This window comes from Coregonus lavaretus (assembly GCF_964263955.1).
Source record: "Coregonus lavaretus genome assembly, chromosome: 12".
Lineage (NCBI taxonomy): Eukaryota > Metazoa > Chordata > Actinopteri > Salmoniformes > Salmonidae > Coregonus > Coregonus lavaretus.
The window spans coordinates 27,430,325-27,449,644 of NC_139999.1; the positions used below are offsets into that span (position 1 = coordinate 27,430,325).

The 19,320-nt window shown below is 42.9% G+C and overlaps 1 protein-coding gene across 1 annotated transcript in view; it reads right to left on the reverse strand.

Moving 5' to 3' along the window:
- Window positions 1-4,950: 4,950 nt before the first annotated feature.
- LOC311137871 (intermediate filament family orphan 2-like) overlaps window positions 4,951-19,320 on the reverse strand; it is a 38,232-nt gene continuing 23,862 nt past the window's right edge. The window contains exons 2-8 of the mRNA XM_084172476.1: window positions 12,904-12,964; window positions 10,029-10,124; window positions 7,598-7,768; window positions 7,066-7,217; window positions 6,515-6,683; window positions 6,104-6,202; window positions 4,951-5,691 (exon numbers count right to left, since the gene is read on the reverse strand). Of these exons, the coding sequence (XP_084028602.1) occupies window positions 5,458-5,691; window positions 6,104-6,202; window positions 6,515-6,683; window positions 7,066-7,217; window positions 7,598-7,768; window positions 10,029-10,124; window positions 12,904-12,964 (982 nt within the window). The 3' untranslated portion in view covers window positions 4,951-5,457. The remainder of the gene's footprint in view (window positions 5,692-6,103; window positions 6,203-6,514; window positions 6,684-7,065; window positions 7,218-7,597; window positions 7,769-10,028; window positions 10,125-12,903; window positions 12,965-19,320) is intronic.

Consider the following 19,320-nt stretch of genomic DNA (forward strand, 5'->3'; position numbering starts at 1 on the left):
CTGCTGCATAAATGATGTAATATGCCAGGGAGGTATGTATACTGTAGCTAAGAAAGTAATACTAAGTGTATGTTGTGTAGTAAGCTGTTAATAGCTATGTGCCTCACCCTAATAATTTGGTCCGTTTCCCCCTCATAACTTAGCCTACTGTTCTGACTTGGTGGGGCACATGTAGCCTATTTTAGAGAAATGCTAAATCATCGAATATTGTAAGAGATTTCATTTTCTGCTTATATGCCCCCTTTATTTATCCTACGGTTCGGACTTGGTGTACAGGGAAAATACTGTAAGAATGGCCCATGTTCAGAATTTTGTCGCTGTACATTTCAAAAGGGCTAAACAAATAGTTATATTGACTACGTTAATCTATATTGACTACGTCCATCATTAATGTCTTAATCAAAATTACTGATTGCCTCTTATCCGCTCATCATTCCCTTATGCCATAGTTTGTACATCTCAATTGTCAGTAGAAATCACATTTGTTTAAGCAAGTAAGCCATATCAGCTATGTTTTTTAAAAAGGCAGTAAATGAGTCTGAATGAACTGTTTCGCTGCCAGACAAGGCTCTGCTGATAGCCAGGTGTAGCGGTGGTAAGGATTCACTCCATGGTGCTGAAAAGAAAGCTCTCCTGTTGGGACAGCTTTATGTAGGCCCTAACAGTTTGTGGGCACCGTTTGTCACTGTTAACGTGCAATTAATGTATTGTTTAATGTTGTGTAGTGGCTTTGCTGGCATGCATCTAAAAAATGTTGGGGAGAGTTTGCCCCACCAAGATTTACATGCTAAAATCGCCACTGAGCACAGGAGAATGTAGAGTAGATGGTATGAAGTGGGTGCAATTACATGCAGATCAAACATTTTGTAATATGTATAATTAAACATGATAGGCTACATCTCTAGAGGAGAACAAAGACTCAAGCTAAAGGCAATCTACCATTTTATTTCATTTTCCCCCAACACCAATTACCGTGTACATTCATTATTTTTTCAACAACAGTATACCTTAAATCCCCATGAATGCAAGGTTTTACTGATAGTTTACATAAAAATAACATTGTATTTTACAATGCACAGAGGTATGCATTGAAAGAAAAAGATGCAGGGAAAGAAATCATGTGAGTTAGAAACAGCAGGCTTGAAATAACATCATCATTATGTGATGTAAATACAATGACATGAATGGTCATAGTAAAGACAGTACTTTCCTCAATAGCTACATTGACTGGGGATTCTGACCTACTGCTATCTCTAGAACACTATAGAACCACCCACTACAGACAAGCTCTGTATGTTATGGTGACAAAACAATGGAAAATACAATGTAACACTTTAGACCCTTGCACTACATTAATAAAACCCACTCATATAAAACACCCATGAAACATTTAAAGCCAACCACTGCAGGTTCTCATATAGGCTCAATGAGCCAGACTTTCTAGATTATCATAGTCCTGTAAGGGTAGGCAACATAGTAGTTCAATTAAACATTTACAATTTGTGTTTGCTTGCTGGACAAAGAACAATGTGTCAGGTACACATCAGAAGGGTTCTAACCCACGTCATGAGATTTCTTTGCACCAGTTCTGATAGTTAGGTTGGACTGTACTCAGAAGACTACCCCTGAATATTGACCATACATTTAGCAAAGAAGGTGTCTACAATCTGTTCAATGGGAAATACACTACATGACAAAGTATGTGGACACCTGCTCGTCAAACATCTCATTCCAAAATCATGGGCATTAATATGGAGTTGGTCCCCCTTTTGCTGCTATAACAGCCTCCACTCTTTTGGGAAGGCTTTCCACTAGATGTTGGAACATTGCTGCGGGGCTTGCTTCCATTCAGCCACAAGAGCATTAGTGAGGCCGGGCACTGATGTTGGGCGATTAGGCCTGGCTCGCAGTCGGCGTTCCAGTGCATCCCAAAGGGTGTTCGTTGGGGTTGAGGTCAGGGCTCTGTGCAGGCCGGTCAAGTTCTTCCACACCGATCTCAACAAACCATTTCTGTATGGTCCTCGCTTTGTGCACAGGGGCATTGTCATGCTGAAACAGGAAAGGGCCTTCCCCAAACTGTTGCCACAAAGTTGGAAGCACAGAATTGTCTAGAATGTCATTGTATGCTGTAGTGTTAAGGTTTCTCTTCACTGTAACTAAGGGGCCTATTCCGAGTCATTAAAAACAGCCCCAGACCATTATTCCTCCTCCACCAAACTTTACAGTTGGCACTATGCATTGGGGCAGGTAGCGTTCTCCTGGCATCCGCCAAATTCAGATTTGTCCTTCAGTGAAGCGTGATTCATCACTCCAGATGACACGTTTCCACTGCTCCAGAGTCCAATGGCGGCAAGCTTTAAACCACTCCAGCCGACGCTTGGCATTGCGCATATTAATCTTAGGCTTCTGTGCGGCTGCTCGGCTATGGAAACCCATTTCATGAAGCTCCCGACAAACAGTTATTGTGCTGACATTGCTTCCAGAGGCAGTTTGGAACTCAGTAGTGAGTGTTGCAACCAAGGACGGACGATTTTTACACGCTACGTGCTTCAGCACTCGGTTGTCCCGTTCTGTGAGCTTGTGTGGCCTACCACTTCGCGGCTGAGCCGTTGTTGCTCCTAGACATTTCCACTTCACAATAACAGCACTTAAAGTTGACCGGCGCAGCTCTAGCAAGGCAGAAATGTGAGAAACTGACTTGTTGGAAAGGTGCCATCCTATGACGGTGCCACGTTGAAAGTCACTGAGCTCTTCTGTAAGGCCATTCTACTGCCAATGTTTGTCTATGGAGATTGCATGGCGGTGTGCTCGATTTTATACACCTGTCAGCAACAGGTGTGGCTGAAATAGCCGAATCCACTAATTTGAAGGGGTGTCCACATACTTTTGTATATTTACATTTACATTTTAGTCATTTAGCAGACGCTCTTATCCAGAGCGACTTACAGGAGCAATTAGGATTAAGTGCCTTGCTTAAGGGCACAGACAGATTTTTCACCTAGTCGGCTATATATCGCGCATGTTATCTGATTCGTTCTCTTTGTAGAGATTACATTGAGACATCATGAGAAATATGGGCATAGGCCTAATGGTTACCAGCCTACACTGTATGGTGCAACAAAGGACGAACAAAACATGGCTTACGTCATGCTGGTTTAAAATCTTATACAATGAATTTTAATGGTTAGCTGGGAATAAGGCCTCTCCCTAAATGTTATCTGCTATGTGTCTGGATATTTTACTATGGTGAGGGGAAATAATACACCACAGACTGGTTGGGCCAGCATTTTTGTGTCAGATGAAATTATGAAATCGTTAAGTGTCCTGACCATTTTGACCATCCATGATTGTTAATACAACAATAGAGAATATTTCATTTCTGCCTCAACACTCACAATTCAATCTGTACAGTGCAATTTCATGGACTATAGGGCCATTTTAAAGCTACAGGAATTGATTCCGATCTCAACATGTCTCTTGATTTAAGAAATAATAGAGAAATGCAACACTATTGTACTGCAACTATGATGTGCCTCTAGTTCAAATGTAAAACAACCAAATGAAATAGCCCCTCTTCCCCATAGAGACAATGCAATGAGAAATGTAATTTTCACATCTTAAAAATCCTCATCATACAAATAGCACTTTTGTCCTTGATTCTGCAAACTAACAACATTTCATAAACCAATTGAAAAATAACTTGCAGAAAACCTCTCCCAATCCTTAAGCGTTCATAAATTTTGTTAATTGATTAACTCAATGAAAATCATTAGACAGAATGTAATACAACAAAATTAATTACCTATAGAGCAATATGAACAGAAAGGCATCTAGGGTATACGATCACATGCCAACAGCCCTCTTATCGCAGGAGGCTGCTGAGGGGAGAACGGCTCATGGAATGGCATGAAACACCTGGAAACCATGTGTTTGATGAATTTGCTCCCATTCCACTGATTCCGCTACAGTCATTAGAATGAGCCCGTTCTCCCCAATTAAGGTGCCACCAACCTCCTGTGCCTCTTATGTATGTACAAACAATTCTAAGCCCAATCCAGGGCACATGACAATGGGACAACGGAATATGATAGGCTGGACAGAAGGGAGGGGAGTTGTTGTGAGACGCCATCTGAGGTTAGTCGCCCAGATTGGCAAAAATATAACCTAAATATGGCATTGTACAGTGTATAAGTTAGGAAAGGTATTAGCAACCAATGTACATGGTGTTGCCAGTTTCCGTGATTGTTTTGTGTAATATATCTTCAGGACCCTCTCTCTGAGAGGACAAACCGATGACTCTCAACAGCCCTTTGGACTTACCAAAGAGTAGCCAAGGGACAATCAAGAACTTAGTTCTCCCAATCATAACAGATACATTTAAGGGGAAATTACTAAACTTAACTGAAGCTTAGTATGATAGTAATCAGCAAAAGGCAATACAAATCAAAAACAGCATATTTGCTGGCACCTTGTTCCATATTATTTTGGATAATCTTTTCCATGTTTACGGATATTAAATGAACATGGGTAGGGAGGGAAGGTATGCCTTTGACAAAGACAACTAGGGTCACTGTTCCAACATTTCCCTTTTTTGAGATAATTCTGCACCTTCCACTTTGGAGAACACACAGGAGCACTCTGAATGACAGAACACACCTGCCCAGCTTAAAAAGGCAAATCATAAGGGAAAAGAAGGGTAAGGAAGGTCATCCTGAAATAAGGCTAGCTAGATTGCATAGAACTTGAACAATGCATTATGCAGCAAAGGGCTGTGCTCCGTTCCCCCAGTCAACACTGGTAACCATGGAGAGTCCAGTCAGGCTGTTTTTTTGTTTGGACTCTGGTGAGAACATTTCAATGTACAGTGTACTGTATGTGAATGATCCATCTGAATCCATGGGGTACATGCAAGTAGAAAATTGTGTGATTGCTCTTGATTTGTGATTTTCTGTGTGATTATTAAAAAACAGGCATATATTCTCACTGGTGAATACTGTTGTGTATGTTGTTCCCTGTTGACCAAATGGACTGTCCGCCTCAGGCCAACAGAATGACAATGGTGACAGTGCAACTGTTTCGACTATGCTAATAGTGAGCCAGTACGACTGGTTTGATAATGTTGATTGTTTTGCTGGATGTTCATGTGGAGCTCTGACTAGGTTGAAGGAACCAGCAAGGCAGCACTGAGGAAGAGAGCACAGCTCAGACACTATATTGTATATGCCACCTCTGCCTTATAACACTTGTGAAGCAAAGGAACCCCGTCCCCCTCCATCCATATGAGAACAGAGACATTAAGCACCAGTTCTAGGCCTGGGACAGTGGGCCAGACTTAGGACCATCAGGACCACCAGCCAAAAGTGCCAAACGGGCCAGCCACCAAGCAGGGTGGAGCTCTGTGAGCAGCTGTCTGTCAGTGAGTGGGGGAGGGAGGGGTGGTGCCAGGCAGGACAGCCATCAGCTGATTGGCACCTCTGCCTCTCCGTCCTTGTCCAGTAGTTCGTCCTGGATCTCGTCAGTATTCCCTGAGTCGCTGCTGGCCACCGAGCTAACGGAGGGAGAGTTCCTGCCCCCTTTGATCATCCTCCTGCATGTCTCCATCTGCACGTCCAGACCACGCTTCATGCTACACATCTCCATGTACTCATGCAGGTGTCTGTTCATGTCACTCTTCGCTGTGGCTAGCTCCATCTGAGTGGGAGGGAGAGATGATGGGAGAGGAGAAAGGGAGCCAGAGAAAGAGAGAGAAGGGGATAGAGTAAGGAAGACCGAAGAGAGAGGGTAGGGAGGAGAGAGAGAAAGAGACATCAGTGACGTTGAGCTGGGACAGGTGCCAGCCCTGCCAGGGACTGAGTCACTCTGGCCAGATGAATCGTCACCGGAGTCACAAATCAAAACCAAACAGCAAGAGGGACAAAACAACCAACAAATCAAAGGCAGTCGTTGTCCTCCCATGTACTGTTACTTGACAGGTATTTATATTAGATACAATAGATCTCTAACAGGCAGATACATCTCAGGGAATTTCATTCTCCCTCTATTTTTGTCACATTCTCTCTCTCATACACGCACACACACACACACACACACACAGCCTGTTCACCTCAATCGCACCAATGGTCTCCTGGTACTCCTGCTCTCTGGTCTTGAATAGTGATTCGGTCTCATCTATGAGGCTGCCCAGGCTTCCATCCTGAGAGACCTGGGAAGAAGCAAAGAGGATTAGCTAAAACACTCACTCACTTTGTATATTGCATTTCATTTCTCAACTGTGAGCATAACAATGGGCAGGATTTGACCGCCAAGTCAAAATGAAAATAAGTTATTTTACTGCAAACATTTGAGTTTGCTGAATATGAATGGATGGGAAGTCTGGTAGGTAACCGACTCCTCAATGCCCTCCTGTACCCTTGACCATTAGTATATCAGCAGGTAGTGGTAATTGAAATGTTTTTGCATTGTCCTGTACATATGTATCCTTGACATTTACTGTGTGGTATCTAATCCGACTCACAGGCTCCTCTGTGTTGCTGTTGGCTGCGCTGGTGGCTGTGCAGTTTGCCGTGGTGATGGCACCAGGTTGGATGTTATAGTTGGTGAAGTCCTCCCATAGCAACAGGGTCTCGTCATTCTCTTCCCACGTCAGGCTGTCACAGTCGTCATCAATGTCAAATGTCTCCCTCCTGGCAACACAATTATCATCTGAACAATGTCTGTGTGGCACAGAGACAGGGAGAGGAAGGAAAAAGAGAGAGGGGGAGGAAAGGAGGAGAAACACAACAGGCACCACATTCACAAGAGGTCCAAACACAGAGGAGGAAGAAAGATGCATAGAGAAGACATGCAGGACTACATACAGTGTTTGAGAAAGACTTGAGACAGTGACAGGTGTTTGATGCCATTCCATTTGCTCCGTTCCGGACATTATGAGCCATTCTCCCATCAGCAGCCTCCTGTGGTGGGTGTGTGTGTGTGTGCGTGCGTGTGTGTGGAGGGGGTCATAATGAAGGCAGCTCTTTTCTTCCTGAATAGCTGTAATGAGTGTGCGTGTGAAGGCTGACTCACAGTTGGTTGAGCATTCGTTTCATTTCATCAGTGATGTTAAGAGGGACCTCCTCCTCCTCTGAGGTACTGGTGCTGGGGTCCGCATCCATCTCAGAGCTGTCCTCATCAGATACAGGCCTGTGCTCCTTCTTCCTGCAGCACGCCATGGCACCCTGGAACACACACGCCCAACCAGGATACTCACTCACTGCATCAATGCAGGACTGAATTTTGGGCAGTTTGTCTAATCTGACATTAATAATTTAGGCAGTACCTTGCACCACCTAAAAAGCTTCTGGTTTGATTCTGGCTGGATTCATATTTTGGCTTTAGCCAGCACTGTCGGCACAATGTGATAACGTGGTGCAGCGTGGAAAGTCACAGCGTCAGTTCACTACTGAGCAGCGAGTGTGTGTGTGTGTGTATATATGGAGGAAGGGTCAATGAGCATTGTGTTTGTGGCTGTGTGTGTCTGCCTATGTAGAAGAAAGTGTAGCAGCAGTATACTGTTAGTTGTTTCAGACTGAGGCCTAACATACAGATAGATACACACCCTCTCTGGGAGCGACCTGGCCGGGCTGACGTTGAACATCTTGGACATGTCCTCTGAGTTGCGCTGCTGAGCCACGTCACACAGTTTGGCGGTGATGTCGATGCGCCGGCAGATGTCCATGTCCACCCGCATGGCTTTCTCCTGGATCTTAGTGTCCAGGTCAGACATTTGCTGGAGAGGAAGGAGAGGTGTCTGTGTTGGCTGTGAAGCGGAGAATCATCCACCCAAAACCTCTACTTACTGTACTCAACAAATGTCTAAAGGCATTTCAAAGCTATCGGACTGATATGAATAACATAAGTCACATGCTGAGTTCATCCATGAGTGTGTATCTGTGACTGGCCTTTGAAGCAGTATTAAAGTCAATTGAATACACTATGGTTAGATTGCAGACCCAGCAGAAACCCACATCCAGTCAGTCTGGGTCAATAACACATCATGCAACATCTCTGTGAAGGTACAAAGGAAACATCCTACACTCCAAGGTGAATTTGATCACTGCTGCATCTCATGCTTCTTTTTTTGCAATAATTTGCATTTACTCTAATATGCTAGTTATGACCAAACAATTCTATACTTCACTGTCTACAACACTCACAACACTGTTTCACAGTAGTGTGGTAAGGGAAAGGCTAGTATTTTGATTCTAGGGTGAAGGGAAGTGGGAAGGCAGGAATAGAGGTATCTCTTACTTTCATATCCAGATCCCTCCTGACATATTGGGAACGCCTGACATATTGGGAACTCAGACGTCGACCGCCCTTAATAGTGAGCAACGACAAAGTACACCTATTCAAAGGACACGTCCCAAATCACAGTGTTTATTCACTACCCTGGAGGTCTATCAGGTCACACTGTGTGTTGCCTCATATGTACTACTGTACTGCATATACAGTTGAAGTCGGAAGTTTACATACTTAGGTTGGAGTCATTAAAACCAGTTTTTCAACCACTCCACAAATGTCCCTTTTAAAAAAACTATCATTTTTGCAAGTCGGTTAGGACATCTACTTTGTGCATGACACAAGTAATTTTTCCAACAATTGTTTACAGACAGATTATTTCACTTATAATTCACTGTATCACAATTCCAGTGGGTCAGAGGTTTACATACACTAAGTTGACTGTGCCTTTAAACAGCTTGGAAAATGGCATCATGAGGAAGGAACATTATGTGGATATATTGAAGCAACATCTCAAGACATCAGTCAGGAAGTTAAAGCTTGGTCGCAAATGGGTCTTCCAAATGGACAATGATCCCAAGCATACTTCCAAAGTTGTGGCAAAATGGCTTAAGGACAACAAAGTCAAGGTATTGGAGTGGCCATCACAAAGCCCTGACCTTAATCCTATAGAAAATGTGTGGGCAGAACTGAAAAAGCGTGTGCGAGCAAGGAGGCCTACAAACCTGACTCAGTTACACCAGCTCTGTCAGGAGGAATGGGCCAAAATTCACCCAACTTATTGTGGGAAGCTTGTGGAAGGCTACCCAAAACGTTTGACCCAAGTTAAACAATTTAAAGGCAATGCTACCAAATACTAATTGAGTGTATGTAAACTTCTGACCCACTGGGAATGTGATGAAAGAAATAAAAGCTGAAATAAATCACTCTCTACTATTATTCTAACATTTCACATTCTTAAAATAAAGTGGTGATCCTAACTGACCTAAGACAGGGAATAGGATTAAATGTCAGGAATTGTGAAAAACTGAGTTTAAATGTATTTGGCTAAGGTGTATGTTAACTTCTGACTTCAACTGTATCCTTCTCTGACTACAGATATTTGTGCCATGAGGAGGAAGCTGCTATTACCCATAATGCCACTAACCGACATGGCCAGTTAAATACAGAAGTAAATAAGAGAGGGTGCCAAGCTAGAATGGTTTCAACGGAAATCCAAACGACTCCTTGCTAGTTTTGTGTATTCATTCCTGACCAAACAAAAGCTAAGGCTGAGCCAGCTGCAATATATTACAGCCGTCACACTAGAGCCAAGCTCCATGGGAAAAATAAAGTGCTGCGCAGACATAGCGTAAGGTCCTGCTGATTGACTGTCTGTTTATGAACGCTTGCTATCTGAGCATTCAATGAATGCCTATCTGAAAGGCCCTCTTGCGTTTGCAGCAGAATATGTTTCCATTGCTGGGTAAAAATCCAAATAAGGAGGGGTGTGAATCTGCTAGCCTGTCCTGGAGCGAAGTCTCTGAGTGTTCAGGATGATGAATGAAGCCCAAAGGACCTCTACAGTATGACTGACAACATCTATCATCACCTATGAAGAACAATACTACTGTCAATACAACCACTGCTGTTGTATTGTTGAGAATATAATTGGCATCCTTTTAACAGGAATATGACTGTGGTATCTGTCAGTCTGTGACAGTGTGCTGCAGTGGAGTGTGAAGGGAGGGTGTGTATGCTATACTCACATCGCTCATAAGACTCTTAAAGACCACCAGCTCAGCCTTCAACCTGTCCACCTTCTCATTCAGTTCATCCTGGATCTCCTCTGACTCCTGGGCACTCTGAACATACACCCCACACACACACACACACACACACACACACACACAGATTTACACAATTCAAAACACATGCCCCAAGCACATACACTCAAACACATGCAGCAAAAACCAACACACATTCTTATTTACCATATTTGAGATATTGAATAATATTGAATATGGCCCCAATCTACAGTGAGCTCCATAATTCATTGGACAGTAACAATTTTTTTGTTATTTTAGTTCTGTACTCTAGCACTTTGAGTTTGAAAGGATACAATGACAATGAGGGTGAAGTGCAGACTGTCAGCTTTAATTTGAGGCTATTTTCATACATATCGGATGAATCATTTAGAAATGACAGCACCTTTTGTACATGGTCCCCCCATTTTAAGGTACTACAAGTATTTGTTAAATTGGCTTCACAGATGTGTGTCATTAGGCAGGTGTATTAATTTGTGTCGTTAGTGAATGCAGGAGAGCTGTTGATGAATAGTATTGATTCTAGACTTTGCTATTGCCTTTGGAGGTTGTTGTTGGGGTGTGACAACATGAGGAAGACAGCAGTGTCGATGCAAATGAAGCTGGCCGTCATAAGGCTCAGAAATGAAAATCAATCAATCAGGAACATTGCAAAAACCCTGGCCATGCCCAAGTCAACAGTTTGGTTCATCATTAACAAGAAAAAAACAACCGGTGAACTCAATTATGTCAAAAGACCCGGTAGACTGAGGAAGACCACTGTAGTGGATGACCGGAGAATACTCTCTATGGTGAAGAAAACCCCCCTGACAACAGCCCAACAGATCAAAAACACTCTCCTGGATGCAGGTGTAGATGTGTCAAAGTCTACCATACGTAGAAGACTACACCAGCAGGACTACAGAGGGTACACTACAAGATGCAAACCACTGATAAGTCTGAAGAACAGAAAGGCGAGATTACAGTTTGCTAAAAAGCACCTAAAAGAGCCCCAAGAGTTCTGGAAAAAAGTATTGTGGACAGATGATACAAAGATTGACATGTACCAGAGGGATGGAAAGAGGAAAGTGTGGAGAAAAAAAAGAAATTCCCATGATCCAAAGCATACCACCTCATCCGTGGAGGGGGTGTTATGGCTTGGGCCTGTATGGCTGCCAGTGGAACAGGCTCACTTGTCTTTATCGATGATGTGACTGCAGACAGAAGTAGAACAATGAATGAAAGTCTACAGAAATATTTTATCTGCTCAGATAAAACCAAATGCCTCCAAACTCATTGGACGGCACTTCATCATGCAAGAAGACAATGACCCTAAACATACTGCTAGAGCAACAAAGGGGTTTTTGATGGCCAAAAAGTGGAAAATCCTTGACTGGCCGAGACAATCACCGGATCTGAATCCAATTGAACATGCATTTTACATGCTGAAGAGGAGACTGAAGGCAATAAGTCCCCAAAATAAGCAGGAACTGAAGATGGCTGCACTACAGGCCTGGCAGAGCATCACCAGGGAAGATACCCAGCGTCTGTTGATGTCAATGCATCGCAGACTTCAAGCAGTCATTGCATGCAAAGGATATGCGACCAAATATTAACAATGATTACTTTATTCTACATTATGTTAAACTGTCCAATGTTTTTTGATGCCTGAAAATGGGGGGGACCATGTACAAAAGCTTCTATAATTTCTAAACGGTTCATCCGATATGTATGAAAATACCCTCAAATTAAAGCTGACAGTCTGCACTCCACCCTCATTGTCATTGTATCCTTTCAAACTCAAAGTGCTAGAGTACAGAACCAAAATAACAAAAAAATGGTCACTGTCCAATGAATTATGGAGCTCACTGTATATTTGTACATTATGGTGTGGAATAACTAAGTGATAAAGATGGATTACGGACATTACAGTAGATGCAGAGGGGGACTACATACATAGTAAATCACGCTACATAATCACCTGATATCCTTTATCAAATTACTATCATAGAGCAGATTTCCTGTTTCAATTCCATGCTAAACAACATCTGCCTGTGTGAGCTCAGAGAGGTAAGAGCCCCCCAGGGAATTCTCTTCACTTCCAGCATTCTGCTGACCCATAATCCAAAACAAACACAGATGCTGCCGTTGATCGATGTGTCCGTCGACGGTGGTGCAGAAAGAGGGGGTTGCTACTATACTGCTGAGGCTTTTGATGTGGCATAGGAAGTATAGTGCCTGCCTTGGGCCATGATACTGTAAACTGATGTGACGATGGGGACTAATGTGTTTTATCTACACAGAGAGACAGGGAATAGTGGTGAAACACTGACATTCAGGTCTGCTATGCGAGCCATCCAGGCTCTTTGTAGGTTTTCTTATCTGACATACATCTCCCTAGCTAGCAAACTGTCTCTGACCCAATTCAGTTGACAGACACCTGCTCAAGGACATTATGGGTAAAAAGACCATAAGAAAGGAAAGATGGGGACAGGTAAGTGATTCAGCAGGGAATATATATTTTCAAGCACCTATATGCTTCATGTTTGTCTCTCTGTCTGTCTTCTTTAGTAGAATTGGATGTTGAGATTAGAGATTAGAGTGAATTGATGTAATGGTGAAGGTGAATTGTTGTAATGGTGACGGTAAATTGATGTAATGGTGGTGAATTGTTCTAATGGTGAAAATAAATTGATGCAATGGTGAAAGTGAATTGTTGTAATGGTGAAGGTAAATTGATGTGAAGGTGAATTGATATAATGGTGAAGGTATATTGATGTAATGGTGAAGGTGAAATGATGTAATGGTGAAGGTGAATTGATGGTTAATGTTTACTTACCTCCTGCATGGATTCCACAATGGACTCCATATGCTCTCGTCTGTTCAGCTCCTCTTCCCATCTACAACACAGAACACACGGAGGGTCAGTTAACTGCACTTACATGGCTATGCTTATACATTTACATTTTAGTCATTTAGCAGACGCTCTTATCCAGAGCGACTTACAGTTAGTGAGTGCATACATTTTTCATACTGGTCCCCCGTGGGAATCGAACCCACAACCCTGGCGTTGCAAGCGCCATGTTCTACCAACTGAGCTACACGGGACATGAGTATTATACATGAGTATTGTAACATATACGCCTTATTGACCTTTGAGGTATATTAGTGTGAATAGAGTGTCACAGATAGTAAAGTCATACACTATATATACAAAAGTATGTGGAGCCCCTTTAAATTTGTGGATGCCACTATTTCAGCCACACGTTTCTGACAGGTGTATAAAATCGAGCACACAGCCATGCAATCTCCATAGGAAACATTGGCAGTAGAATGGCTTTACTGAAGAGCTCAGTGACTTTCAACGTGGCACCGTCATAGGATGCCACCTTTCCAACAAGTCAGTTTGTCAAATGTCTGCCCTGCTAGAGCTGCCCCGGTCAACTGTAAGTGTTGTTGTTGTGAAGTGGAAACGTCTAGGAGCAACAATGGCTCAGCCGCAAAGTGGTAGGCCACACAAGCTCACAGAACGGGACCGTCTGTCCTCGGTTGCAACACTCACTACCGAGTTCCAAACTGCCTCTGGAAGCAACGTCAGCACAAGAACTGTTCGTCGGGAGCTTCATGAAATTAGTTTAGGCACACAAGCCTAAAATCACCATGCGCAATGCCAAGGGACGGCTGGAGTGGTGTAAAGCTCACCGCCATTGGACTCTGGAGCAGTGGAAACGCGTTCTCTGCAGTGATGAATCACGCTTCACCATCTGGCAGTCCGAAGGATGAATCTGGGTTTGGTGAATGCCAGGAGAACTCTACCTGCCCGAATGTAAAGTTTGGTGGAGGAGGAATAATGGTCTGAGGCTGTTTTTAATGGCTCGGGATAGGCCCCTTAGTTACAGTGAAGGGAAATCTTAATACTATAGCATACAATGACATTCTTGACGATTCTGTGCTTCCAACTTTGTGGCAACAGTTTGGGGAAGGCCCTTTCCTGTTTCAGCATTACAATGCCCCCGTGCACAAAGCAAGGTCCATACAGAAATGGTTTGTCGAGATCGGTGTGGAAGAACTTGACTGGCCTGCACAGAGCCCTGACCTCAACCCCATCAAACACCTTTGGGATGAATTGGAACGCCGACTGTGAGCCAGGCCTAATCACCCAACATCAGCGCCCGACCTCACTAATGATCTTGTAGCTGAATGGAAGCAAGTCCCCGCAGCAATGTTCCAACATCTACTGGAAAGCCTTCCCAGCTGTGTGGAGGCTGTTATAGCAGCAAAGGGGGGACCAACTCCATATTAATACCCATGATTTTAGAATGAGATGTTCGACGAGCAGGTGTCCACATACTTTTGGTCATGTAGTGTATGTGCGTCATTGTCCTTTCTCTCCCTGACACAACCTCATTGGATAACGCTGGGCAGGCCTCTTGCTAGCTGTCACTCAAATGTGAGGGGCTGAAGCTCATTGGCTAGAACTCGAATTGCTAGGGGGAAATGTAGGGAAAATGGCACAGCAGAACTTCAAGAAAACACTCACTTCCAAACTAGCGATTTCGTGGCTAATTGATTATGCAGTGCATTCGGAAAGTATTCAGACCCCATGACATTTTCCACATTTTGTTACGTTACAGCCTTATTGTAAAATGGATTCAATTGTTTTTCCCCCCTCATCAATCTACACACAATACCCCATAATTACAAAGCAAAAACAGGTTTTTGTAAATGTATAAAAAACTGAAATATCACATTTACATACAGTACCAGTCAAAGGTTTGGACACACCTACTCATTCAAGGGTTTTTCTTTATTTTACTATTTTCTACATTGTAGAATAATAGTGAAGACATCAAAACTATGAAATAACACATATGGAATCATGTAGTAACCAAAAACGTGTTAAACAAATCAAAGTATATTTTATATTTTATATTCTTCAAAGTAGCCACCCTTTGACTTGATGACAGCTTTGCACACTCTTGGCATTCTCTGAACCAGCTTCACCTGGAATGATTTTCCAACAGTCTTGGAGGATTTCCCACAGATGCTGAGCATTTGTTGACTGCTTTTCCTTCACTCTGTGTCCAACTCATCCCAAACCATCTCAATTGGGTTGAGGTCGGGTGATTGTGGAGGCTAGGTCATCTGCTGCAGCACTCTCCTTCTTGGTCAAATAGCCCTTACACAGCCTGGAGGTGTGTTGGGTCATTGTCCTGTTGAAAAACAAATGATAGCTCCACTAAGCGCAAACAATATGGGATGGCGTATCGCTGCAGAATGCTGTGGTATTCATGCTGGTTAAGTGTGCCTTGAATTCTAAATAAATCACAGACAGTGTCACCAGCAAAGCACCCCCACATCATCACACCTCCTCCTCCATGCTTCACGGTGGGAACAACACATGTGGAGATCATCCGTTCACCTACTCTGCGTCTCACAACGACACGGCGGTTGGAACCAAAAATCTCAAATTTGGACTCATCAGACCAAAGGACAGATTTCCACCGGTCTAATGTCCATTGCTTGTGTTTCTTGGCCCAAGCAAGTCTCTTCTTCTTATTGGTGTCCTTTAGTGGTGGTTTCTTTGCAGCAATTCGACCATGAAGGCCTGATTCACGCAGTCTCCTCTGAACAGTTGATGTTGAGATGTGTCTGTTACTTGAACTCTGTGAAGCATTTATTTGGGCTGCAATCTGAGGTGCAGTTAACTCTAATGAACTAATCCTCTGCAGCAGAGGTAACTCTTGGTCTTCCTTTCCTGTGGCGGTCCTCATGAGAGTCAGTTCCATTATAGCGCTTGATGGTTTTTGCGACTGCACTTGAAGAAACTTTCAAAAGTTATTGAAGTAATGATGGACTGTCCTTTCTCTTTGCTTATTTGAGCTGTTCTTGCCATAATATGGACTTGGTCTTTTCGCAAATTGGGCTACCTTGTCACAACACAACTGATTGCTGAACCTCTAAAGCTCTGTCAGGTTGGATGGGGAGTGTCGCTGCTCAGCTATTTTTAGGTTTCCTCCAGACGTGACGCTGGGCATTCAGGCCAAAGAGTTCAATCTTGTTTCTCATGGTCTGAGCGTCCTTTAGGTGCCATCTGGCAAACTCCATGCCGGCTGTCATGTGCCTTTTACTGAGGAGTGGCTTCCATCTGGCCTGTCTACCATAAAGGCCTGATTTGGTGGAGTGCTGCAGGAACTCTGGAGCTCTGTCAGAGTGACCATCAGGTTCTTGGTCACCTCCCTGACCAAGGCACTTCTCCCCCGATTGCTCAGTTTGGCCGGGCGGCCAGCTCTAGAAAGAATCTTGGTGGTTCCAAACCTCTTCCATTTAAGAATGATGGAGGCCACTGTGTTCTTGGGGACATTCAATGCTGCAGAAATTTCTTTGTACCCTTCCCCAGATCTGTGCCTCGACACAATCCTGTCTCAAATTTTATTTTATTTTATTTGTCACATATATACGTGTTTAGCAGATGTTATTGCGGGTGTAGCGAAATGCTTGTTTTTCCCGGCTATATGTAATGATACAAAACACTTTCTGAGCTAATAATGTAAAAAATAATACATTAAAAAACAAAATTCTGCATAGTTTCCTAAGAGCTAGTCGCGAGGCCTCCATCTTCGTCAGCGCCTGAATCAATCCTGTCTCGGAGCTCTACGGACAATTCCTTCGACCTCATGGCTTGGATTTTGATCTGACATGCACTGTCAACTGTGGGACCTTATATAGACAGGTGTGTGATTTTCCAAATCATGTCCAATCAATTGAATTTACCACAGGTGGACTCCAAGTTGTAGAAACATCAAGGATGATCAATGGAAACAGGATGTACCTGAGCTCAATTTCGAGTCTCATAGCAAAGGGTATTTTATTTATTTATTTTTACTAAATTTGCTAAAAAATCTAAAACCTGTTTTCACTTTGTCATTATGGGGTATTGTGTAGAGATTGATGAGGGGGGGGGAATTATTTAATCCCTTTTAGAATAAGGTTGTAACGTAACAAAATGTGGAAAAAGTGAAGGGGTCTGAATACTTTCCAAATGCACAGACACATCCAGCCCAAAGCTGGAGTTTAAAAAATACTTTCTTAGTCGCCAAAGTACCCGGCACATGTCTTTAAAAGGCATCTACCAGAGCCTCATCATTACATGGAATTCAGTGGCTAACATCAACGGAATAAACATTCCTTCCATCCACATCACACAAGGAAGAACTAGCACGTGCTACAGCTTGGGCAAGAACCTGGAAATTAATGTCAATGTATGTGACCTCTAAGGAGATTAATACCATTGGAATAAATAATTGAAAATATTTAACAGCCAGAAAAGGAATGTTGTTACTCAAGAAAACCTTCAGAGTTATTGTTTGTATAAACTAGGGACGGACCACTTTGATGGGGGTGGGGGCCACAACAAATCTGAACTCATCATGAGGGGCTGCAGTGGCTCGCGGGTCCACACATGCAGTTAGAGCCAGCCCTTGTCTTTTGGGGGCCCTAAGTGAAATTCTGTTGCAGTTTTACAGCTAATTTCCTGCAATTCTACACATTTTTCCATAGGGTGGAGAGAAATGTTTGCATTAATATGATATCTGAGTGAGAGTGCCTAACAAAATCAATGGGGGCCCCGGTCGGTAATTCGACCATGATTACTACAAGTTTAGATGGCTGGCTAGACTATCTTGCCAATCTAAAAAGTTTTTGCTGACATGGGCTAATTGAGTGACTGTCCGTGACTGACATAACAAGAGAAAAACTGCTGATGCACAACCACATTTGGAAATTGCACCTTGTGTATTCTACTATTCTAATTGTCCACTGTAAGTTGAGACCCCAATTGAGTTCCCTCCCAAAATTCAATAATTACAAAAATGAAATTCACTAGGCTATTGATAAGGTCTAAAAAGACAAGTGTATAATTCGAAATCAAATTCTAATAAAAACAAAACAACTTGTTTTAAATGGGCTGTCTAAATACAGTTAGAGGCACCATAATTGCTCCCCGTGGGCGTATAATACAGTCAAGGGAACTTAGGATGTGCGTAAAACCATCCATAGTCTAACTTGTCACAGGAGCTGGATAAAGATCCAATATAAAGAGAAGGGGGGAATGAATGTCCACTCACTTTTATACTGCCTCCAAATATAATGTTTTATAAACATATTGGAACCATCCTACAGATCGCATTCACACTTCTCCAGAAGTTGCTTTGCACGCATGCCACGGACGTTCTCACCATCAAACCAGGAAGGTGAATTATTCTAATAAGTTTGGTTTTAATCAAATAAAACGAAAAACAAGCATTCTGTTTTTTTAAAGAACAACAACAATAAATACATGTCGAATGTAATTATATAAAATCACCAGGATAAAAAAGACACTAGGCATTGCTGTTGAACCAGCCTTCGTTATAGTAGGTCTAGGGTAAGGGTAGCCTACGGAGGGTTTTGAACATATGAAATGGAAAACAAGCCATTGTTACAGGAAGATAACTTCTAAATACGAGCTTCACCGGTATTCACTGAGGTTCTCATCTCTTGTTTCATGATGGGCATGGACAAGTAGCCTACATCATGGACAGGGTTTTACGCACATCCAAAATGGGAGATGCATGGCAAAAATTATCTGGGCCTGCCTACAATACATAGATAAAAAGGGAATGTCAGCTCACTGTTTTGCTCCACTCAAACTTTATTTTAATAAAGCTTTGGTGATTTAAAATTGATTTCCAATCGGTCTCATGAGCCAAACCCTTTATCGACAATCTTGACTAGCCTACTTGGCGACTGCATTGGGTAGGACAAAATAAAAACAACCTTCATTGAGAGGAGGAGAGGCTATGCTTGGTTTTAATCAAATAAAACGAAATGGGGGAAAAAACATGTTTCTAAATACTATATGTTCCATGCGCATATGGGCAGTGTGCATCACAGCTGGATAGGCTGCGTTTCCGCTGTCAAAATTCATGCCATAACCAACCGCGTTACCGCTTAAACAAGCTTTTGGTGGGGCTTAAATATCCCTACCAGCGCTGCCTGAAATTAGCACTTTGGATCATATTTTTTAAGGACACATCTCAAATATTTCCACCGCGCCCATCTGAGCGCAAGCGAGCTGATATGGGTAAATTACCAATCCTTGCACAACATTTTGAAAATAGCAGAGCACTAGCTGGCTTTAATGCCTCATTCACATTAACGCCTCATGTCCACCAGATGCATCCGGCAAAACAAAACGCATATGTATCTGGTGGAC